Source organism: Hemiscyllium ocellatum, chromosome 39 (assembly GCF_020745735.1).
Source record: "Hemiscyllium ocellatum isolate sHemOce1 chromosome 39, sHemOce1.pat.X.cur, whole genome shotgun sequence".
Lineage (NCBI taxonomy): Eukaryota > Metazoa > Chordata > Chondrichthyes > Orectolobiformes > Hemiscylliidae > Hemiscyllium > Hemiscyllium ocellatum.
Window position 1 is genome coordinate 36,067,957 of NC_083439.1, and position 25,530 is coordinate 36,093,486.

At 42.4% G+C, this 25,530-nt stretch overlaps 1 protein-coding gene across 2 annotated transcripts in view; it reads right to left on the minus strand.

Moving 5' to 3' along the window:
- The window catches only part of LOC132834271 (cell migration-inducing and hyaluronan-binding protein-like), a 238,697-nt gene that overhangs the window by 76,875 nt on the left and 136,292 nt on the right, over positions 1-25,530 (minus strand). For both annotated transcript variants that reach the window (XM_060852979.1, XM_060852978.1), the window contains exons 9-11: positions 16,711-16,832; positions 12,751-12,898; positions 8,688-8,879 (exon numbers count right to left, since the gene is read on the minus strand). In XM_060852979.1, coding sequence (XP_060708962.1) covers positions 8,688-8,879; positions 12,751-12,898; positions 16,711-16,832 — 462 coding nt within the window. The remainder of the gene's footprint in view (positions 1-8,687; positions 8,880-12,750; positions 12,899-16,710; positions 16,833-25,530) is intronic.

Here is a 25,530-nt window from a genome sequence, read left to right on the forward strand (position 1 = left end):
ATCCAGCCTTGGGGACCTATCAACCTTTAAAGTGCAACCACCCATTCTATTATCAATTCCTTATTAATTTCTAGCCATTCAACGAATGCAGTAATTACCTTCCCCTCTGAGTCTGGAAGTATCTTTTTCCTTGGTAAAGTTAGAGATAATATATTTAAAGAGTGTATGAATTGTATCCTCTTCGTCTCTATATAGATTCCCATTTTTGGTTTCTAATCAGTCCACCCTTTCTCTTACGACCTTTGCAAAAGAGTTTTGGAATCCTATCTGAGTTACCTTGTTAGCTGCCAGCCTCTTCTCATGCTTTCTCTTTGCCTCACTTATTTCCTTGCCTTACTTCATCCAATTTTCTATATCCAGTCTGGATCTCACTTGTCTTATATCATAAGACTCCTACATAGTCTTCATCCTAAGTTCTGTCTTAGTCAGTCCTACATTTCCCAATTGTGGAATCTACCTTGATTATACCTGAATTAAAATTATTTCCTCTATGTTACAGTTTTGCCTTGGAATCTTTCATTCTAATTTACATGGGACAGATCCACTGTCACCTTAATGAAATTGGCCATGATCCAATTGTGTATACTTTTTAAACTAGAGATTGCTCCTTGCTCTTTTCAATAACTAAGCAAAACCTTATGATACAATGATCGCTGTTCCCTAAATACTCCATGGTTGACCCTTGATCCACTTGGCATACCTCATTCTCCAGAACCAGATCCAACAATGCTCTTTCCTCATTAGGCCAGAAAGAACGTCTTCCACAAAACTGCCCTAAACACATTTGAGGAACTCCTCTACTTCTTTGTCCTCTACATTATCATTATTATCCTAGTTGAAATTAGGATCATAGAATCCCTACAATGCAGAAAACAGCCATTTGGCCCATTGAGTCAGCACTGACCCTCTGAAGAGCATCCGACTGAGACCCACACCTCACCCTATTCCCATAACATTTATATTTACCATGACTAATCCACCTAGCCTACATATCCATGTACACTATGAGGCAATTTAGTACGGCCAATCCACCTAACCTGCTCATCTTTGGACAGTGGGAGGAAACCAGAGCACCTAGAGAGAAACCACACAGACATGGGGAGATTGTGCATACTCCACATAGACAGTCACCTGAGAGTGGAATCAAATCCTGGTGCTAATGAGCAGTAACCACTGAACCACCATGAATAATTGAAACACCCTATCATAACTACTCTATAGTATATGCACCTATTTGTAACTTTCTTGCTATTTTGATCTTCTACCTCTTTCGCACAAGTTGATGGCTATAGGACAGAGCCAGTTGTGTAATGGTAGTGTTGTAAATCTAACCAAATCGATTCAGTCCCTCCAAGACATCCTCAGTCTCTACTGAAATAATCTCTTTAATCATTAATTCTACCTCTCCTCCTTTCATTCTTTCCCTCTCTTTTGGAAATATCTTGTATCCAAGGATGTTTAGTGCCCAGTCATAGAGTCATACAACACGGAAACAGACCCTTCATTCCAAAAGCTCCATGCCGAACATAATCCTAAACAGTCCTAACTTTTTATGATCCAGCTCTCCATTGTTTCAATGACATGACATTCCCATGTGACTATTTACAACCATAAGCTTAGACTGTATTATATTCCCTCTTAGACCTCACCTAATACTTACCATTTCTTTCTCTGATGTTAGCTACCTCTCTCAATCCTTTATGAACCCTATTTACCTTTCCTAAGGTTATATCCTAGTTGCCATCCTACACCAAGCTGCTTTAGTTAGATTTGTACATATCTATGATTATAAAATCAACAAGTTGATTAGAAGTATCTACATATATCTATATACTTTAATTGTGCAGATGACACACCTCTGGAGCAGGTGAGCCTTGAACCCAGGTCTTCAGAGAGAGGGACACTACAGCAGCTCCAGTTACATTTTATAGATATTTTCCAATCAATCTATTGCAAGATGTTCTTAAACACCTCTGGACTATGTGGAACTTGCACCTGGGCCTCCGGGTCCAGAGGTAGAGACATTACCACTGTGCCACACGCACCTCTATTAAATACGTACATTTTTGCCTCAAAGCTCTCTTTACAAGTTTAATGATAATTTCTACTTCAAATTAAAAACCTTTCAAAGTGACAGTGAAATCAAAGTACCTTGTTCCCAAATTATAGGGGCAAATAAGTGCCTTATTACTCTTTAACTGATCGTTTGAAGGTAAAAAAAACTGTCCTGTTAACTCTGAAAGTGTGGGTGATAGTCTTTAATGAGCAAATCGAATTGGCCACTATATCAGTCAGTCAATCTCAAATGAATACAGCCCAGCCCATGGCCCCATTGATGGTTTCAATGATGTTAGTTTGGTGTTTAATGGTCAGCTAAATTGACACTGCTCCTTTGATGCAATTGACAAAAAATTCAACTTCCTCTTAACATGAAAAAGGAAAAAAAAGCACAAAGCAGGAATTAAACTGAAGGGAAGGGGGAACAATGACCAAACTTCATCCCTTGTTAAATTTATCATTTATCCCACATTTGGCCTGTCTGACTGGGAAATGTGTTAAAGTTAAAACTTTCCCAAAGTATGCAGGAGTTAGGAGCCTCAAACACTGTACAGAGCTCAGTGCTGTGCTTGTTGTAGACACTTATTATAGATTGATTCTATAACAAAGGTATTTTTGCAGTTTCAGGAAATGATAATAGCATCTGTCAGCATGCTAGCGTGTGCCAGATGTTGACAATTTGGAATTTCAAATCTTGGCACGTGTTGGTTGAACGATAAGCGGCTGGAAATATTTGGCAATTGTCCATTTCTCCAAGTAGAAATCTGCCATGTTAGATTATGGACTAATTAGGCAACAATGAAAGGTATGTGGTTATTGGAGGCTTAACACACTGGGGATCACTAGCAGGAGGTGGAGAAGATTATCTAAGAAGACTTATGATGTGCTAAAATGTAAATAACCAAATGCAATTCATTCCTGAATGACCGAGGGATGGGGAAGGAATTTTCCAGTGTACGTTTCCTTATTCAGAACACAGTTTAAAAATAAGGGGTCACTTAGAACAGAGTTGAGGAGGAACTTCTTCACCCAGAGAGTGGTGCTTGTATGGAATGCTCTGCCCCAGAAGGCAGTGGAGGCCAAGTCTTTGGATACTTTCAAGAAAGAGTTAGATAGAGCTCTTAAGGATTGTGGAATCAAGGGTTAAGGAGATAAGGCAGGAAGAGGATACTGATTGAGGATTATCAGCCATGATCATAATGAATGGTGGTGCTAGCTCGAAGGGCAGAATGGCCTACTCCTACACCTATTGTCTATTCTGACACTTTCTTTCCTTTTGCTTCTCCCACGAGCTTAATTGGGGAAAGGAAGTGTTTAGTCAGGATGCTCCAACCATTACAAGTTTGTGTTGGCCTTTATAGATCAGCTGGTCATTACCTGTTTGTAAATTTTGGGTTTTCTGTTAATTATCCATGAGTCAATGGACAATCTGTCCTTCATCCTGACAGAGTTATTAACATCTTCTTTATGAGGACTGTGCTCATGAATAAAATGTTCCAATAGTGGCAGGAAGCTTACCACCATTACTCATCCAAAATCTTGATGACTAGGGTTTGCCTTATAGAAACTATAACAATGTGCCCCACTTCATGGTATCAAAGATAGTAGTTTCAAGGGAATAGTGGTATTCCTGATGAAGGGCTTAGGCTCAATTCTCCTGCACCTCCAATGCTGTCCAACCTGCTGTGCTTTTCCAGTGCCACACTTTCTGACTCTGATTTCCAGCATCTGCAGTCCTCACTTTCTCTTTTCTTTCTAATAGTGGGATTTGCCAACTGAACTTAACTGTTGGTTTTTCAGTCAGGTTATAGGAATCGGGACGTCATATTGAGGTTGTACAGGACATTGGTGAGGCCGCTTTTGGAGTACTGTGTACATCACTGATTGCCCTGCTATAGGTAGGATATTATTGATTTGGAGACGATTCAGAAAAGATTTACCAGGAAGTTGCCTGGCCTGGAAGGTTTGAGATATAAAGAGAGGCTGGATAGCTGGGATGTTTATCACTGAAGTACAGGAGATTGAGGGTGACCTTATTGAGGATTATAAAATTGTTAAGGGCATAGGTAAGATGAATAGTAAAGGTCTTTACCATAGGGTGGGGGAGTTCAAAACAAGGGGACATATTTTTAAGGTGAGAGGGGAAAGATTTGAAAGAGACCTGAGGGGTAACTTTTTCACGTAGAGGGTTGTCCGTACATGGAATGGACTGCCAGAAGAAGTGGAAAAAGAGTGGTGTGGAAAAGAAGGGTTCTTTTTTCATGGGACACTGTCATCTGTACTGGAACAGGAGGGATCTGTACCGCTGGCAGTCCGCACCTGAACCGTGCTGTGACCAGCGTTCTAGCGAGAAAGGTAAATAGGATGGTTGCTAGGACTTTAAACTAGAAAGTGGGGAGAATGGAAGAGTAAAACTCCAATAGGAGGCAAAGCTGCAGGTTAACATCTGTGAGGGTGGATTCAACTGCTTTGAAACATACGAAAAGAAATTAAACAAAAGGAGAACTCAGGAGAGGTTATTAACGTCTCCATCAGACAAAACAGGACAAAGTGTTTGGGAAGGGTTAGGGATCAAACTTCAAAAACACTGGATAAATGAATAACAATGAGAAGAGGAATGGTCAATGTAGGACCGAAGGTGTTGTATCTGAAAGTGCGCTGTGTCCAAGAGAACGTAAATGAGCTTGTGGCACAGATCTAAATTGGTAGGTATGATGTGGTGGGCATCACGGGGGCATGGCTACAGGGGGATCAGGGCTGGGACCTAAATATCCAAGGATAGATGGGCAGAGGGGGTGGGGTTGCCTTGTTAATAAAAAGTAAAATTAGGGGAAATTAAGGGAAAAAAATAAAAGGGAACCTGAGGGTCAACTTTTCTTACACAGAGGGTGGTACACATATGGAATGTGCTGCCAGCAGAAGTGGTTGAGGTGGGTGCATTAACAAGATTTAAGAGGCATTTGGACAAATACATGGATTGGAAAGGATTAGAAGGATATGGGCCAGCTGCAGGGAAACGGGGTTAATGTGGATGGACATTTAGGTCGGCATAGACCGGTTTGGGCCAAAGGGCCTGTCTCTTGCAATAGGATTCTATGACTCTATGAAGTCAATAGCAATAAACAAAGTAAGGTCAGATTATGTAGAAACTGTGTGAATAGAGGTGAGGAACTTGCAAAACTAAGAAAACCATAATGGGGGTTATCTACATGCCTCCAAACAGTAGTCAGGATTTGGGGCATAAGGTACACCAAGAGATAGAAAAGGCATATAAGAAAGGCAAGGTTACAGTGATCATGGGCAATTTCAACATGCAGATGGACTGGGAAAACCAGGTGGTAGTGGATCACAAGGAAAGGAATTTGTGGAATGTCTATAAGATGGCTGTTTGGAGCAGCTTATGGTGCAGCCCACTAGGGAACAGGCAAAACTGGATTTAATGTTGTGCAACGAGGTAGACTTGATGAAGGAGCTTAAGGTGAAGGAACCCTTCGGAGTCAGTGACCATAATATGTTGGGATTTACTGTGCAGTTTGAGAGGGAGAAGGTGGAATCAAATGTAACTGTATTAGAATTGAATAAAAGCAACTACAGAGGCAAAAGGGAGGAGTGACCAGAATTGACTGTGAGAACGGCCAAGCAGGAAAGACAGAGGAACAGCAATGGCAGGAATTTCTGGGAATAATTCAAGAGACACAGCAAAAATTTCCCTAGGAAAAAGACGCATGGTACAGGGAGGATGAGGCAACCATGGCTGATTGTGACAGCAGAAAAGCAAAAGAAAAGGTGTATAATGTGGCAAAGGGCAATGGGAAGCTAGAGGATTAGGAAGCCTACAAAGACCAACATAGGACAGCGAAAAAAGAAATAAGGAGCGAGAAGATTAAATATGAGAGTAAGCTAGCTAATAAGAGTGAACATTGGGCCGCTGGAAAATGATGCTGGAGAGATAGTAATGGGGAACAAAAAAATGGTTGAGGAACTGAATAAGTACTTTGCATCAGTCTTCACAGTGGAAGACACTAGCAATATCCCAAAGATTCAAGACAGTCGGGGCAGAAATGAGTACAGCAGCCATCACCAAGGAGAAGGTGCTAGAAAAACTAAAAGGTCTGAAAGTGGATAAATCACTTGGACCAGATGGGCTACATCTTAGAATTCTGAGGGAGAGAGCTGAAGTGATTGTTGAGGCTTTAGTACTGATCTTTCAGGAATCACTGGAATCAGGGAGGGTTCCAGAGGAAAATTGTTGAAGAAGAGAGCAAGGCAAAAGACAGGAAATTACAGGCTGCTTTGCCTGATCTCAGCTGTTGGTAAGATTTTGCAGTCCATTGTGAAGGATGAGGTTGCTGATTACTTAGAAGTGCATGGTAAAATACGATGAAGTCAGCATGTTTTCATCGAGGGGCAGTCATACCTGACAAATATGTTAGAATTCTTTGAGGAGGTAAAGAGCAGATTAGAGCAATGAGATCCAATGGATATTGTTTATCCGAACTTCCAGAGGGCCTTTGAAAAGGTGCCACACAGGAGACTGCTGAGTTTGATAAGGCCTATGGTGTTAGAGTAAGGTGCTAGCATAGATAGAAGATTGACTGTCTTGCAGTGGGAATAAAAGGCTCCTTCTCAGGATGGAAGATGGTGATGAGTGGTGTTCCACAAGGATCAGTGTCGGGACCACAACTTTTCACTTTATACATTAATGAAAAGAAAGTGGAGCAGTCTCATTGGGCTGAATGGCCTCATTTCTGCTCCTGTGCCTCAGGCGAGTACAGTTACAAGACATTTGGCAGGTCATGAACAGAAAAGTTTAGAGGGATATGGGCTAAATGCAAGCAAGTGGGACAAGTTTAGTTTGGGAAATTTGGTCAGCATGGATGAGTTGGACTGAAGGGTCAGTTTCTATGCTGTATGATTCTAGTAAGTTAAAAATCTCACAACACCAGGTTATAGTCCAACAGGTTTATTTGAAAGTACTAGCTACCAGAGCGCTGCTCCTTCATCAGGTAACTATTGGGCAGGATCATAAGACACAGAGTTTATAACAAAAGATCAGTGTCATGCAATTTGCTCTAGCTTTCGAAACCTGCAACCCAGATGAAAGACATAACAGCAATCTAGGTTTGTTCAAGATATCATTTTAATTGCACGACATTTTGATCTTTTGCTATAAACTCTGTGTTTTATGATCCTGCCCCACTAGTTATCTGATGAAGGAGCAGCACTCTGAAAGCTAGTACTTTCAAATAAACCAGTTGGACGATAACCTGGTGTTGTGTGATTTTTAACTTTCTACACCCCAATCCAACAGCAGCACCTTCACAGTATGATCCTACGACCATGAACCTACTGCAATCTTTACTGGGATCCAAAACACCAGATTAAATGACTTGGAATTTGTTTGAAGAAAAGTAGTAAAACAACTCTTTATTTATGACAGTCCTGGATGGTGTGGATAGCAATGCTTACCTGCACAATTGCATGTTTGATGGCAAGGTGTAATGAGAAGAGGTGAAAATAGGTATTGGACTATTTAGACCGGCAACATTTCTAATAGACATGATAAACCTGTTAGAAGTAAAATGTAAAATGGAGAGTTGATCAGAATAGTGTTTATTGATTGCTATGTATCTTTCTGACAGTTGGGATCTGACAAAAAAAGTGCCTTTTTTGGGAAAGACATTGGTTGTGAATTGGAAACTTTGGATCCCAATCCAGGACTTGGGTTGTTGTAAAGGTTTCATTAGGTTCATAGTCATAGGATCATGAAGCCACACAGTCATACAGCATGGAAACAGACCCTTCAGTCCAACTCATCCATGCCAATCAAGTTTCCAAAATTAAACCAGTCCCATTTGCTTGCATTTGGCTCATATCCCTCTAAACTTTTCCTGTTCATGCGCCTTTCCTAATGTCTTTTAAATATTGTAACCAAACCTGCATCTACCACCTCCTCTGACAGCTCATTCCGTATACGAATGACCCTCCATGTGGAAGGGTTGCCCTTCAAGTCCCTCAGTGACCAACACTGATGCAATACAGACAGGTTCTTGTAGGACAGATGAATTAGCTTCAAATTTTATTTACTCATGGGATGTCAGTAAAATCTTAGGTCATATACTTGAAATCCTCAGCAGGTGAAGAAATGAATGCCAGTGAGGAACAAATAATACAGAATAGAAAAGCAGTGATTCTGAAATATGTGGGAAAATGTGAATGCAAATCTGAGATAAACAAGGGAGCATCATAATGGTTAGATTCTATCCAGTCTGTTCAAAACAATCAACTTTGACTGACCGGTGACTACCCATATGCAAAGCATTCTGTTTCCATTAATTCTGAAACAGTTTTGCTTGTTTTTCTAGAAAGCTTTTCCTGAAGTCCAATTGCATTGGCACCAACAATTTCACCCTTATTTGCCAACTCTTTCCTGTATTACTATTTGATACTTGCTCCCAGCTTATAGTGAAATAAATCTATTTCATCAATATGGCTTTGGGGTATAGACAATCCAGTCACTCAGTGTAGCAATCTGAATGACAGCCATTTCATAACTGTCTGCACTCAAGCTTTTCACAAGATGGGACTTCCTTGAAGAAAGTCAATTACATCAATGAACAATATCATACCTTGGATTTTGACCTGGTTAGGTTTGCATTCTGGACAGTGCAGGAGTTGGAATTCCTCTGCCTGATGCATAGAATAATCTGTGCTGGCAACAAAAATGACATCACCAGGCTTCCAAGTTCTGGCGTCATCCACTAGCTGCAGAATTGTGCTGTTAACATGCGTATCTATGGTAACGGTCACCTTGGGTCGCACTGAAAGAAGAGAATTTGATGTTTAAGTTTGTAAGCATTAAACTGCATCACCTGCCAATTCTTCAACCTCTATAACCAGAAATGGACCATAAGCAGTCTTATATGGAACAGCTGTTACTGGGATTAAAAAAAAAGAAAAACATCTAAAACAAATTCTTCTGCATTCTTGAAAGTTTTGGATTGCATTTTCCTTGCACAAAGCGCAATGAAAGTGACAGATGTGGTAATCTTTTAAATAGGAGATTTTATGTAATACCATTTCAGTAACTGGAACAGTAAGCAAGAGTAATCTTCCCATCACAATGAACTCATGCTAAAGATTGATTAATACTTAACAGTGTACCACTCACTCACTGTAAATGACAAAATGACTGAACGTCTCCACAGAATGTGCATCATGGTTGGGATAAAGTCGGACATGAAGACCATGAGGTCATGACTGCTAATTGCTACTAGTAGTAACATATGTGCAAAGAAACTATTCTGTCCAATGGTCATAAAAAGGCAAAATGCTTTTTTTTTCAGATATTATGTCTTTACGAACGGAACTTTCCCAATCCCATTCTTATAGAAGTTTTCATCCCATTAGTCTAGCTAAAATCAAACCAGGGCAAAAGGTTTTTATGCAGTCAGTATGTGCTAAACAGACTGAGTACACAAGGCTAATAGAGGCAGAAGAATTGTCAATACAGAGGATAGTGTGAGATGTTATTATGCAATAGCCAAAGGCTTCAGGTCCTCTGTTACATATTAATGAGATATTTTCAGTAGATTTTTTGAATGTGATTCAAAGAAAATGTTCAATCTGAGGTGTAATTATTGTTTTCCAAGTTCTTCAATGGTGCCAAATGTTTTATCACTCAACAATACTCGAGTAGATAATAGAAAGTGGTTTCCCTGAAGGCTACTGTAGTGTATCATTATGCAAATTTCAGACTGGGGATGTATTGTGCTAATATTTTCACAGAGGTGATATGAACGGTATCTCTAGCTCACAGGCAGAACAAAAGAACATACAAAATAGGAACCATTCAGCTCTTAAGTCCTCCATCTTATAAGGTCACAGCAGATTTGATCCGTGACCTCAATTCTACTTTTCTGAGTAGCCTCATAGCCATTGATCCAGTTATAGATCTAAAATCTGTTTAATTTAGACTTGAAGACATTCAGTGATCAAGCATATGCTGCTCTCTGTGACTGAGAATTTCAAAGATCAACTGAGAGAAGAAAATGCTTCTCAGCTCCATTTGAAGTGGGAGCCCTCTTGTGCCTGCTAATTCTAGGTTTCCCCAAAAACGGAAACATTCTCTCACATCCCTCAGGACCATAACTATTCCAACAAAAATCACCTCCAATTCTTCTAAACTGCAGCATGCACAGGCCAAACTGCTCAACATTTCCTCAAAAGACAAGCCATTTATCCCAGGAATTAGCTTCATATACTTCTTCAAATTGCGTCCAAAGAAAAGATATTCCTCCATCAGTCAGGTGACAGAAATTGTATACAATACTGATAGGTAGCACAATATAATAGCTTCAACTACAATCTTGAGCCATAGAGACTAGTGGCAGGAAATATTTGCAGTGGGAGTTGTCAATCTGTTCAAAATAAAGTGACTGATCTCCATGGCGAATCTGGGAGCTTCACAGGGAGATTCCTGTCTTCACTGAAGTTGCACAATGATACATTATAGTAACCATCAGGAAACCACTTTCTATTATCTACTCGAGTATTGTTGAGTGGAAAGAATTTGGTGTCATTGAAGAACTTGGAAAACAATAATTACACCTCGGATTGAACATTTTCTTTGAATCACATTCAAAAGATCTACTGAAAATACCTCATTAATATGTAACAGAGGACCTGAAGCCTTCGGTTATTGCATAGTACTATCTCTCACTACCCTCTCCATTGACAATTCTTCTGCCTCTATTAGCCCTCATTTACTTGCTGTGTTTAATACATACTGACTGCGTAGAAACCCTTCAACCTGGTTGGACTTTGGCTTGATTAATGGAATGAAAACCTCCATATGAATGGAATAGGGAAGTCCCATTGGTGAAGACTCAATACTTCAAAATAAAGCCAGTGAACAGGAAATGGTCTGTATGGTTGGACAATCAATGGTGCCGACTCAGGTATTGGCAGTGAATACTATGGCTTCTGTTCTGGTGAGAGGGACAATATTGGAATGGGGACTGGTTACAAGACAAAAGACACAAGTGTGATAACATAGGCATTGCAGTCTACACGTTTGATGGAGTAAAGATTACATTAAGTAGGTGTGACATGGCTGGGATACATGAGGAAAGTGTTTTCACAGATGTTAACAGAAAGAAGCATCCTACAGCCTTATTAGATTTCCTATAGCACTGCCCACACAAAATAACAACTTGGAGATCAATAGACCAAAGCAAAGGGAAGTGCCTGGAGTTTGAGGGGCAATAGGACTGAAATTCATGAGTAGGGTGTTTCAACTCTACAACTACAACACATGGGTGGCAATAGTGGCACAGTGGTTAGACCCAGAGACCCAGGTTCAATTCCCGCCTCAGGCAACTCTCTGTGGAGTTTGCGCATTTGCCCGTGTCTGCGTGGGTTTCCTCCAGGTGCTCCGGTTTCCTCCCACAGTCCAAAAATGTGCAGGTTAGGCGAACTGGCCATGCTAAATTGCCCATAGTGTTAGGTGAAGTGGTAAATGTAGGGTAATGGGTCTGGGTGGTTGCGCTTCGGTGGGACTTGTTGGGCCGAAGGGCCTGTTTCCACACTGTAAGTAATCTAATCTTATACTAACTCCTTTAAATCCTACCCATTAACTAGGCTAAGTCTGGTTTTTTTAAAGATGGTCTAATCCTGACTCATAGAATCCCTACAGTGTGGAAACAGGCCCTTTTGCCCAACAGGTCCACACCGACCCTTCAAAGAGTAACCCACCCAAGTCTAGTCCCCATTACTGTACATTTAACCCTGACTAATGCATGTAACCTACACATCCCTGAACGCTATGGGCAATTTAGCACGACCAATCCACCTAACCTGCAGATCTTTGGTTTGAGGGAGGAAACCAGAGCACCCGGAGGAAACCCACACAAACATGGGGAGAATGTGCAAACTCCACAGTCACCCAAGGCTGGAATCGAACCCGGGTCCTTGGTGCCGTGGCAGCAGTGCTAATCACTGAGCCATCACGCCAACTCAGTGGTGGTTAACAAATAGTTTGGGTGTGTAGGCCCAAGTACAAGGCACATTTATTTCAGAAGGATGGACACAGTGTGCACAAGGAATGGGTGCATGACTGACTGAGCCCCAGAATCTAGGTGAGAAGATAGTGAGGTGAAAGTCATCTCAGGAAAAGCAGGTGACAAGGAAAAGTGGATGGGGAAGAAACAAAATGGCAGGCAGCCTTGGGTAACTTTTGCCACAACACCACCTAATGACCAGTAGCCAGCCATTACAGTGTGACAAACAAATGTTGACAGTGCTATAAACAATGTGGCAATAGTGGTGAGCAAGTTAAGACTTAATAGAGTCATAGAGGTATACACCCCCAGGATACAGACCCTTCTTTCCAACTTGTCCATGCCGACTAGCTATCCTAAACTGATTTAGTCCCCTTTGCCAGCATTTGGCCCATAATCCCTCTAAATGCTTCCTATCCATGTAACCATTCAGATGTCTTTTCAATGTCATAACTGTTTTATTGGGTAATATATAAAGGCTCCGCTAATTGTAACCCAGAGGTGAGTTTTGTATGGTTATGTCAAATTATCATGTGAGAACACTGCTCACAATAATTACTAAGTCATGACTTATACATATTTATTCACAGCATAGTTACTGGCTATGAGAGATACAGAGAATAGCACAGACCTGGTTTACCACAAAGAAAGCGCACTTTATAGTTTTGGCAGCTTCCATTAGCTTGATCCTTATTCCGACACACAAACCCATAATCTTGGTCATGCATATGAAACACTTGTCCTGTCCGACTGGCTGGGATTCCATTCACAGTAACAACCTAAAACATAAACAGCACTTTAATAAACACATTTCATCAAAGGTCCGCAGGAAAACTCCCATTCTCTTGTTGGTCCTTTGGCAGAAACCCCAGAACAGTGGTGAACAGAGTTGTTTTTTTCAGATTAGATTAGATTCCCAACAGTGTGGAAACAGGCCCTTCGGCCCAACAAGTCCACACCGACCCTCCGAAGAGTAAACCACCTAGACCCATTTCCCTCTGACTAATGCACCAAACACTATGGGCAATTTAGCATGGCCAATTCACCTGACCTGCACATCTTTTGGACTGTGGGAGGAATCTGGAGCACCTGGAGGAAACCCACACAGACACAGGGTGAATGTGCAAACTCCACACAGATAGTCGCCCAGGGTTGGAATCGAAGCTGGGTGCCGCTACTGTGAGGCAGCAGTGCTAACCAGGATTCCTACCAATGCTATACCTTCATTGTCAAATAGAAACCCACATCATTAGCAAACCCAACCCGTTTCAAATATTTGATCTTACAAATCGACATAGGGTGGGAGAAGGAGACAGCAAGAGGTCAGGGTAAAGAGGGACAAGGGAGACTCATGTTTGGCTTCAGAAAACTGTATATTGTGAGGCTGGAGGTGAGCACTCAAACTTTATATATTCAGCAATAATAGTTTAAATCTCCCACATTAATTGCCGGGCCTGGAGATCCCCAGTCGCCATCTGAAGCTGCACCACTGAACAGCCAGGAAGGGCACCAGCAGGCAGTGTCCACATGAATACAGAATCTCAAGCCCAGATAATGGAATTGGGAACTGAGTGCAACTTTAACTCACTGATGTGAGCAGGAAATGGTACAGGTATCTGCCAGCAAACCCCACACCCAGTGGGACAGAAATCAAAGCCAGAGAAGTGTTTAAATTAATTTGTGACTTAATTGTGTCTCAGAGGATCAAAACAAACCACAGCCTCAGCAGCCAATTCTGACACTGCCCGGTCTCAGCTCCGGCTCACAGGACTTTCTTTCCATTTCTTCCCTATTTCCTGCTCAGATCCAAGATTTAAATAAAGGCCTGATGTTAAAAAAAGATTCCTTGCCTGCTTTCTGAAGCAGCAAGAAGAATTTAACATGCTCAGCAGAGCTGGCGAGTTTTGTTGGTACACTGGACAATTGATCAAGGAGGACGATGTTGTTTGGGGAATCTGCTGCTTTCCCCACCCCCCCCTCGCCCTGATCAAGTCCATGACTGAAAGGCTTCTGCCCCACCCCACGACCTATCTAACCCCTCCATTGACCAATTAATTCCCACTGACAAGCCTCGTCTTGCCACCGCTGCTTTTAACCCAGCCCTGGGCGTGGCAGTTACCAGAAGGACTGTGATATGCTCCTGAAGAAGGGCTCATGCCCGAAACATCGATTCTCCTGCTCTTTGGATGCTGCCTGACCTGCTGCGCTTTTCCAGCAACACATTTTCAGCTCTGATCTCCAGCATCTGCAGTCCTCATTTTCTCCCTGAAATATTAGGAACTCACCACAGAGAGCACTTGCTCCATGTTCAGGGCCCCCAGTTGGTTCCTATTTCCATCTGAAAACTGGAATTCTGCTGAAAAATCCTAACTCTCCCACCAAAACCCACTGACAGTTAAATTCATGTCCTTTTTCTTAAAACAAATGCTATAATCCCAGACAGCAGTGGAATAAGTGGCTATATTGTCACAGTAAGACTCAGCTTAATGTAAACCTACTATGGAGAATAATGACTTTCTCAGCAATGTTGGCATTATCAGTCTCATCCAGAATTCACTGAAGATTTCATGGCTAGAACCCTTAATTGGTGCAGTTCACTGTGGCTGTTACTTTTGCACACGGTCCAGAGCTGTTTTTATTAAGGTCATTAATGTCTATGTAAGTATATCTCATTCAGGAATGATCGGGCAAGGTTGTTTAACTAATCAAAATTGGTTTACCAGTAAAAGCTTCAATTGAAAATGCTACTCAGATAACAGTAGCTCATTTATTGGGGGATGAACTTTTTCATTGTTAATGGCACTTTGCTGTTTCCCTCTACAGATGTGTCATAGAATCATAGAGATGTACAGCATGGAAACAGACCCTTCGGTCCAACCCATCCAGGCCAACCAGATATCCCAACCCAATCTAGTCCCACCTGCCACCACCTGGCCCATATCCCTCCAAACCCTTCCTATTCATATACCCATCCAAATGTCTCTTAAATTTTGGAATTGTACCAGCCTCCACCACATCCTCTGGCAGCTAATTCCATACACATACCACCCTCTGTGTGAAAAAGTTGCCCCGTAGGTCTCTTTTATATCTTTCCCCTCTCACCCTAAACCTATGCCCTCTATTTCTGGACTTCCCGAATCCAGGGAAAAGACTTTGTCTATTTATCCTGTGCATGCCCCTCAACTTTGTAAACCTCTATAAGGTCACCCCTCAGCCTCCGAAGCTCCAGGGAAAACAGCCCCAACCTGTTCAGCCTCTCCCTGTAGCTCAGATCCTCCAACCCTGGCAACATCCTTGTAAGTCTTTTCTGAACTCTTTCAAGTTTCACAACATCTTTCTGATAGGAAGGAGACCAGAATTACACGCAATATTCCAACAGTGGCCTAACCAATCTCCTGTACAGCCACAACATGACCTCCCAACTCCTGTACTCAAAACTCTGACCACTGAAGGAAAGCATACCAAACACCTTCTTCACTATCCTATCTACCTGTGACTCCACTTTCAAGGAACTATGAACCTGCACTCCAAGGTCTCTTTGTTCAGCAACACTCCCTAGGATCTTACCATTAAGTGTATAAATCCTGCTGAGATTTGCTTTCCCAAAATGCAGCACCTCGCATTTACATGAATTAAACTCCATCTGCCACTTCTCAGCTCATTGGCCCATCTGGTCCAGATCCTGTTGTAATCTGAGGCAACCCTCTTCGCTGTCCACTACACCTCCAATTTTGTTGTCATCTGCAAACTTACTAACTGTACCTCTTATGCTCACATCCAAATCATTTATGTAAATGACAAAAGGTGGAGGACCCAGCACCGATCCTTGTGGCACTCCACTGGTCACAGGCCTCCATTCTGAAAAACAACTCTCCACCACCATCCTCTGTCTTCTACCTTTGAGTCAGTTCTGTATCCAAATGGCTAGTTCTCCCTGTTTCCCATGAGATTTAACCTTGCTAATCAGTCTCCCATGGGGAACCTTGTCGAACAAAATGAACTTGCCATGAGTGATAAAACTGTTCAGCCTCCATTGAAAGAATTTAGACTCGTAGGGTACAGGTGTTGTTTATCTGCATGTTATTGATGTTTTCAGGCATAGACCTTAGTTTGCCTGCATAGTGATTGACTTATATGGGGTACAGTTCTTGAATGTCCATCAAGTCCGGAGGGGTAATCTGTACATTGATTGACCTTTATGTGGTACAGTCCTTGGTTAACCTGTATATCAATTGACCCTTTAGGGCATAATCTTTGCCTCACCTGATTTTCAGCCATAGCCTTTGGTTTACCTGTTTATTAATTGATGTTTCAGAGATAGTCCTTAGTTTAACTTCATATTAATTGATGTTTTATGGTATCGATCTTGATTTGCCTGTATATTGCTCGCCCTGAGGTTAACATATATATTTACTGATCTTTTTGGGGTACATCTGGTAAAGCTGTCTATCAATTGATCTTTTAAGGTACAGTTCTGACAGTTAACTAGTATATAATTGAGCTTTACAAGGTACAGTTCTGAGGGTTATCTCATAAATCAATTGACCTTTACGGGGTACTGTCCTGAGAAATAACCTGTATTGCTGTTTACCTGAATATCGATTGGACTCTCACAGATTTTCCCAGGAAATGCAACTCTCAAGTCAGACAGTTTCTCCCAGTCTCCCGATCCTCGCTCATCATCCCGGTTAAACCATTCGGTCCACTCCACATCTACAGACGAGGAACATTAGAATGTTGAAGACAGTGGAACGATGGACACTTTAATGGGTGAAATTTGACAAGGACCATGTTGAGTGTGAAATGATTGCCTGCACATTACATGAATCTCAATGTTCTCAATGTGCACTGGCCATTTGTGTTATTGCAATTAATATAGAATCTTGGCCTCATTATTGCTTCAATTTTGATCCAACCAGCTTTGAGTTGTTGTGTCAGTCAAACTTGAATCTAAAAAGACAACATTTTGAAGTGTCATTCAGTGCGACAATCATGAAACAAATAGGGCCACCGGTGCTCCGATTTCCTCCCACAATCCAAAAACGTGCAGGTCAGGTGAGTTGGTCATGCTAAATTGCTCATTATGTTCAGGGATGTGTGGGTTAGGTGCATTAGTCAGGAATAAATGTAGGGGAATGGGTTTGGGTGGGTTACTCTTCGGAGGGTTGGTGTGGATTTGTTGGGCCGAAGGGCCTGTTTCCGTACTGTAGGGAATTTAATCTAATCTAAACAATTCTCCTACACTAGTTACATAACCACAATCAGCCCTGTCATTTTGAAGTTTAGCAAACAATTTGTTAGCAGTTAATTGCTGCAATCCTCTTCACACTAGCTGCAAACTTTACTAATCAGGCCAAGGACTGAACGCCCAATTCAATAGAAAACAACCCAAAACAAGAAACATTTAAGCTTGAAGTTGTTAAAACCCTGTAGCTTTGAAGCAGCAAGAACAGAATTTTGAGAGAAAATTATGCCTGAGGTTTTGCAATGTGTTTTGCATTGTCAGTGAACATTAAGATGAATGACAGTGAGTTGAACATGCATCCATGGTGTTTTAAACTGAATAATTGTGTTTGTAGTCAGCAGATTCTTTTTAATCTCTGATTTTTTTTTAACACTAAGGGAAAGGCAGAAGCTCTATTGCTAAACAAGAGCACGAGTGGTTTACTTTCTCGAACAGTATCATAGAATCCCTTCAGTGTGGAAACAGCTCAGTCAGCCCAACAATTCTGCACTGACCCTCTAAAGACCATCCCACGCTGTCCCGGCAGCTTGACACCTCCCATGGCTAATCCACCTAAACACCCCTGGACACTACGGGCAATTTAGCACAGCCAATCCACCCTAACATGCACATCTTTGGTCGGTGGAGAAAACCTGAGGACCCGGAGCAAACCCACGCAGACACAGGAAGAATGTGCAAACTCCACACAGACAGTCACCTGAGGCTGGAATCAAACCCAATCCCTGGCGCTGTGAGGCAGCAGTGTTATCAACTGAGCCACCGTGCTGCCCCAGTACATCCAGCTACCACAAGACAGTGAGAGGAAGGAGGCTATTCAGCTTCTCGAGCTAGTTCTGGAAAAACACAACAGGTCCAGCAGCATCTGAGGAGCAGGAGAATCGATGTTTCAGGAATAAGTTGAATGCTGCCTGACCTGCTGTGCTTTTCCAGCACCACACTCCAACTCTGACTTCCAGCATCTGCAGTCCTCACTTCCTCCTTCTTGAGCTAGTTCTGCCAATCAGTTGGATCGTGACTGATCTGTGCCTCAACCCCATTTGTTCCACACCCCATGACAGACTTCCCCAAAGATTTTTCAATCGTGATTTGCAAACTGAACAGATCCGGCATCCACGGCATTTTTGGGAAAAGTGTCAGGTTCCCACAAACCAATGAATGAAGGAGTATTTCTAGTTTTACACTCCTATATGTCCAGCTGGAATCTTTAGGTTGATGTGGAGCTGTTCTTACAAGTTATATCCTGACCAGCTGTTAGCACCATTAGGATATATTCACCTATGTGACACTCAACTAATAAACATGTTCTTTCTTGCATATTTGCTGGTTTGTTGCATATTTTACCTCAAGGCTAGCAGAAAGTCCTAAATCTACAATTGATTTATTGCAGTGCTTTGAAGTAGCTCAACTATTCCACACATATTTCCACACATTCTCAGAGCTTTAGCTTCTCAGGCCTTTCAGAGGCTAAACCTGAATTAATCAATCAAGCATGGTGTAAATAGATCAGTAAACAGACTAAGATAATATTAGAAACAAATACATTTATGGATCGAGAGAATTGTAAAATGGATGATTTGGTTAATTCTTGAGTTGTAGAGGATTTGGAGTCATGTAGTCATAGAGATGTACAGGATGGAAACACACCCTTCAGTCCAACCCGTCCATGCCGACCAGATATCCCAACCCAATCTAGTTCCACCTGCCAACACCCAGCCCATAATCCTCCAAACCCTTCCTATTCATATACCCATCCAGATGCCTCTTAAATGTTGCAATTGTACCAGCTCCACCACTTCCTCTGGCAGCTCATTCCATACACGTACCACTCTCTGTGTGAAAAAGGTGCCCCTTAGGTCTCTTTCGTATCTTTCCCCTCTCACTCTAAACCTATGCCCTCTAGTTCTGGACTCCCCCACCCCAGGGAAAAGACTTTGTCTATTTATCCTATCCATGCCCCTCATAATTTTATAAACCTCTATAGGGTCACCCCTCAGTCTTTGACGCTCCAGGGAAAACAGCCCCAGCCTGTTCAGCCCCTACCTCTAGCTCAAATCTTCCAACCCTGGCAAGATCCTTGCAAATCTTTTCTGAACCCTTTCAAGTTTCACAACATCTTTATGATAGGAAGGAGACCAGAACTGCACACAATATTCCAACAGTGGCCTAACCAATGTCCTGTACAGCCGCAACATGACCTCCCAACTTCTGTACTCAATACTCTGACCAATTAAAGAAAGCATACCAAACATATTCTTCACTATCCTATCTACCTGTGACTCCACTTTCAAGGAGCTATGAACTTGCACTCCAAGGTCTCTTTGTTCAGCAATGCTCGCTAGGACCTTACCATTAAGTGCATAAGTCCTGCTAGGATTTGCTTTCCCGAAATGCAGCACCTCGCAATTATCTGAATTAAACTGCATCTGCCACTTCTCAGCCCATTGGCCCATCTGATCAAGATCCTGTTATAATCCGACCTTCTTCGCTGTCCACTACACCTCTAATTTTGGTGTCACCTGCAAACTTACTAACTGTACTTCCTATGCTCATATCCAAACCATTTATGTAAATGATGAAAAGTAGAGGAACCAGCACTGATCCTTGTGGCACTCCACTGGTCACAGGCCTCCAGTTTGAAAAACAACCCTCTACTCTCACCCTCTGTCTTCTACTGTTGAGCCAGTTCTGTATTCAAATGGCTAGTTCTCCCCGTATTCCGTGAGATCTAACCTTGTAAACCAGTCTCCCATGGGGAACCTTGTTGAACGCCTTACTGAAGTCTATATAGATCACTCCTACCGCTCTGCCCTCATCAATCCTCTTTGTTACTTCTTCAAAAAATTCAATTAAGTTTTTCATCTAACCTTTTGAAACTCAACAGTTAAAAAGGTCAAATAAATTGGTAACTGTATGCTATTTACAAAAATGCCAAGTGACTTCAGGAGAGAAAGAATATAAGAACATAAGGGCTAGGAGCAGGAGTATGCCATCTGGCCCATTGAGCCTGCTCCACCATTTAATAAGATCATGGCTGGTTTTTTCATGGCCTCAGCTCCACTCACCCACCCTCTCACCATAACCTTTAATTCCTTTACTGGTCAAAAATTTATCTATCTTAGCTCTAAAGGCTTTTATTGAGGAAGCTTCAACTACTTCACTGGGCAGGGAATTCCATAGATTCATAACCCTGAGGGTGAAAAAGTTCCTTCTTATTTCAGTCCTAAATCTGCTCCCCTTTTTTTGAGGCTATGTCCTCTTGTCCTAGTCCCAGTGGAAATATCCTCTCTATGTTTCTCTTATCTATTCCCTTCATAATATTAAATGTTTCTACAAGATCCTCCCTCATTCTTCTAAATTCCAAAGAATATAAATCCCAATCTATTAAGTCTCTCCTCATAAGCCAACCCCCCGCAATTCTAAATCAATCTAGTGAACCTTCTCTGCACCCCTTCTATTGCCAGTACATCCTTTATCAAGTAAGGAGAGTAAAACTGTACACTGTACTCCAGGTGTGACCTCACCAGCGCCCTATACAGCTGCAACATAACCTCCCTGCTTTCAAACTCAATCCCTTTAGCAAGAAAGGACAAAATTCTATTTACCTTCTTAATTACCTGTTGCACCTACAGACCAACCTTCTGTGATTCATGCACAAGGACACCCAGGTCCCTCTGCACAGTTGCATACTGCAATTTCTTACCATTCAAGTAAAAGTCCTTTTACTGTTATTCCTACTGAAATGGATGACTTCATATTTATTGTTCTCCATCTACCAGACCTTTGCCCACTCACTTAAACTATCTATGTCCCTTTGCAAAGTTTCCCAGTCCTCTGCATACTTTGCTCTACCACACATCTTAGTGTCATCTGCAAACTTTGTCACACTACATGTGGTCCCCAACTCTAAATGATCTATGTAAATTGTGAATAATTGTGGTCCCAACACTGATACCTGAGGCACACCACTAGTCACTGATTGCCAACCAGAACAGCACTCATTACTCTCCACTCTTTGTTTCCTGTTGGTTAACCAATCCTCTGGCCAGGCTAATGCATTGCCCATAACACCTTACATCATTATCTTAAGCAGCAGCCTTTTGTGCAGCACCTTGTCGAAAGCCTTTTGGAAATCTAGATACACCACATTTACTGGGTACCCATTGTCTACCATGTTCGTAATGTCTTCATAGAATTCCAGAATATTAATTAAGCATGACCTGCCTTTCATGAACCCACGCATTATCTGCCCAACAGAACAATTTCTGTCTAGCTGTCTTGCTATTTCATCCTTAATAATAGACTCAAGCATTTTCCCCACTACAAAAGTTAAGCCTAACTGGTCTATAATTCCCCATCTTTTGTAGACCTCCCTTCTTAAACAGTGGCATCACATTTGTTGTTTTGTAATCTGGTGGAACTGCCCCACAGTCCAGTGACTTTTGGAAAATTACCGCAAGTGCATTTGTTATTTCTCCCATCATCTATTTTAGTACCCTGGGATGCATTCCATCAGGGTCAGGAGACCTGTCTGCTTTTAGCTCCATTAGCTTGCCCAACACTACCTCTTTCATGATAATGACTGTTCCCAGGTCCTCACCTACCTTTCTTATTTTGTCAATTACTGCCATGTTATTCGCGTCAAGAGTGTGGTGCTGAAAAAGCACAGAATGTCAGGCAGCATCCAAGGAGCAGGAGAATCGATGTTTCGGGCATAAGCCCTTCATCAGGAATGAGCCTTGTGAGCCGAGAGGCTGAGAGATAAATGGGATGGTAGCTGAGGATGCAATAGGTAGATGAAGGTGGGGGAGCTCCCTGACCTGCTGTGCTTTTCCAGCACTAGACTCTCAATTCTGATCTCCAGCATCTGCAGTCTTCACTTTCTTTTATGTTATTAGTGTCCTCCACTGTGAAGCCCAGTTCAATGTCTCAGCCATTTCATTATATCCCATGACTAAATCCCCCTTCGCATCCTCTAAAGGACCAATGTTTACTTTAGCCACTCTTTTTTGTTTTATAAATTTAAAGAAACTTTTGCTATCTGTCTTTATAATCTGAGTTAGTTTTTTCTCATAATCTATCTTACTTTTCCTTATTGCTCTTTTTTGTGGCTTTCTGTGACCTTTTCCACCCAAATGGACTCAACCTTATTCTCCATAGGACCACTATATCATCTCTCACCACCGTCCTGATGTCGTCCTTAAATATCAGAGCTACACCACCTCCCTTACCTCTCTATCTGTCCTTCTGTATAGTCTAATACCCCTGGATATTTAATTCCCAGTCACGACCATCTGACAACCATGTCTCCATAATGGCTGCTAAATCATACTTACTTGGAATGGTTTGTGCCATTAACTCATCTACCTTGTTTCGAATGCTTTGATCATTCAGGTAAAGTGCCCTTATGCATGTTTTTGTACCCTCTTTATGAATTCAAACATCTTCTATAACAAAATCTCCTGAATTGTCCTTCCTTTATACTTCTTTCATAGTCTGCCATGAAGTTAAACCCTCCTGTGCACATCCACCGTCATTTCCGCCACCTCCAAACGGACCCCACCACCAAAGATATATTTCCCTCCCCTCCCCTATCAGTGTTCCGAAAAGACCACTCCCTCCGTGACTCCCTCGTCAGGTCCACACCCCCCACCAACCCAACCTCCACTCCTGGCACCTTCCCCTGCAACTGCAAGAAATGCAAAACTTGCGCCCACTCCTCCTCCCTTACTTCTCTCCAAGGCCCCAAGGGATCCTTCCATATTCGCCACAAATTCACCTGTACCTCCACACACATCATCTATTGCATCCGCTTCACCCGATGTGGCCTCCTCTATATTGGGGAGACAGGCCGCCTACTTGCGGAACGTTTCAGAGAACACCTCTGGGACACCCGGACCAATCAACCCAACTACCCCGTGGCTCAACACTTTAACTCCCCCTCCCACTCCACCAAGGACATGCAGGTCCTTGGACTCCTCCATCGCCAGACCATAACAACACGATGGTTGGAGGAAGACCGCCTCATCTTCCGCCTGGGAACCCTCCAACCACAAGGGATGAACTCAGATTTCTCCAGTTTCCTCATTTCCCCTCCCCCACCTTGTCTCAGTTGAATCCCTCGAACTCAGCACCACCCTCCTAACCTGCAATCTTCTTCCTGACCTCTCCGTCCCCACCCCACTCCGGCCTATCACCCTCACCTTGACCTCCTTCCACCTATCACATCTCCATTGCCCCTCCCCCAAGTCCCTCCTCCCTGCCTTTTATCTTAGCCTGCTGGACACAATTTACTCATTCCTGATGAAGGGCTTATGCCCGAAACGTCGAATTTCCTGTTGCTTGGATGCTCCCTGGCCTGCTGCGCTTTTCCAGCAACACATTTTCAGCTCTGATACTCCAGCATCTGCAGACCTCACTTTCCCCTCCTGTGCACATGCTAACCTGCTATTTTCCTTTTTATTTACCATCTTACTTCCTGTAATTTTCCTCTGCCCTTCCCCCAACTCACAAAATTAAAGTCCTGGTGACCACCCTATTTATCCTTTTTACTAGAACACTTGTTCCAGGTTGGTTCAGGTGGAGACCGTCCCATCGGTACAGATCCCTCCTGTTCCAAAACTGATGCCAATGCTTCATGAAATGGAACCAGTCTTTCTCACACCACTCCTTTAGCCACAGGTTTACTTCCCTAATTTTCTTATCCCTAAGCCAATTTACATGTGGCTCAGGCAGTAATCTGGAGATTATATCCCTTGTGCACCTGGTTCCTTAATTTTGTTCCGAGTGCTTGATAATCCCCAAACAGGTCTTCCTTCCTAGCCTTACCTATGTTGTTTGTCCCAGTGTGGACCACAACAATTTTCAGAAGAGAGGCAAGAGACTGCCTTATGACCTATAAATGAGATCAGATCCTAAATTGTGATGGGACAGATGATAAAAAAGTGATATATGATTAATTTAAAGAGATGCATTTTACAAAGAGTCAGGGAAGAGATCCAGAGACCAGTCAACAGGACCACAAAGCAGTTCCTCCAAACTTTTAACTCTTCAAAATCTAAGCAGGTGAAACAAGTCAACAAATATTAGCACAAACAGAGGCTGGGAGGCCTTAACATTTGACAACGAGGTATTCAACATGTCTTCACTTAAACCCTCTCACTTCAACCAATACCAACTCTGGGCAGAACAGTCTCATCTCCAGATCAGAAAGATTTATAAAGTTTTCAAAGACTTCCAAATGTTCTTGTAGGGCTGTGAGTTCTGTTTAATTAATAGTTTGGAGTGACATTGGGCAGATTGGTGTTGTATGGAGGTGGTGCAGTGCGAGGTCACAGTGGTATGGGGTATGACGGTTGTGTGCACTGTTAGGGGTGGGGGAGTTGGCACGGATGTTGGTAGGATGGTGGTTATCAGGAAAGTGGGTAGTCAGATCAGCCAGGATCTTACTCATTGGTGGAGAAAGCATGAGAGGCCAAGCAGCCTACTCCTGTTCACGTGAAGGGTTTGGTGTAGTATGAGCTTTGGGAGTGGTGTGGGATATGTCATTGTGGTATAGTGATAAGTCACAATGCTTTGGGTAGTATGGAGAGATATGTGCCTGAGTGAGGAATAGGGGAATTAGAGGAAGGTATTGAGAGTGGGGATGTATAGTGGGTGAGGGGTTGGGGGCATAAGGGTAGGGAGGCTCACGCATCTTCATTGGTTCAGCAAATAGATGTGGGCATTTAAGATCGCTGGATTGGCTTTAATCCATATCTATCTCTGGCATCATGCCTGACTCCAGGTCATTCTTGCCACCCAACAGTTCAAATAACATCAGTGGATAGAGGTGGCAAGAGGCAGATTGTCATATTCAGAATTCCTCTGATTCCCAATTCCGGCCTCAAAGATGAAAATCCAGCCATGTGCATATTGTTGCTGCTACTGTTCAACATGTTTTTCAAAAAGACCTTCTGGGAATCATAGTGAATAACCTCCTGAAGACCACAATCCAATGACTGTATTTATTTCATTGCCTCTTTGGCTCACCTTCACAATGTTTATGTTAGTTGTCAATCTGGTTTCTATCACACAGATATTTGTTGGAATTTGGAGGTGGACACAGTGGCCTTATCTAATAAAGTTACCACATTTCAAAAATGTGTCTTTGATTACCTCAGCATGTGC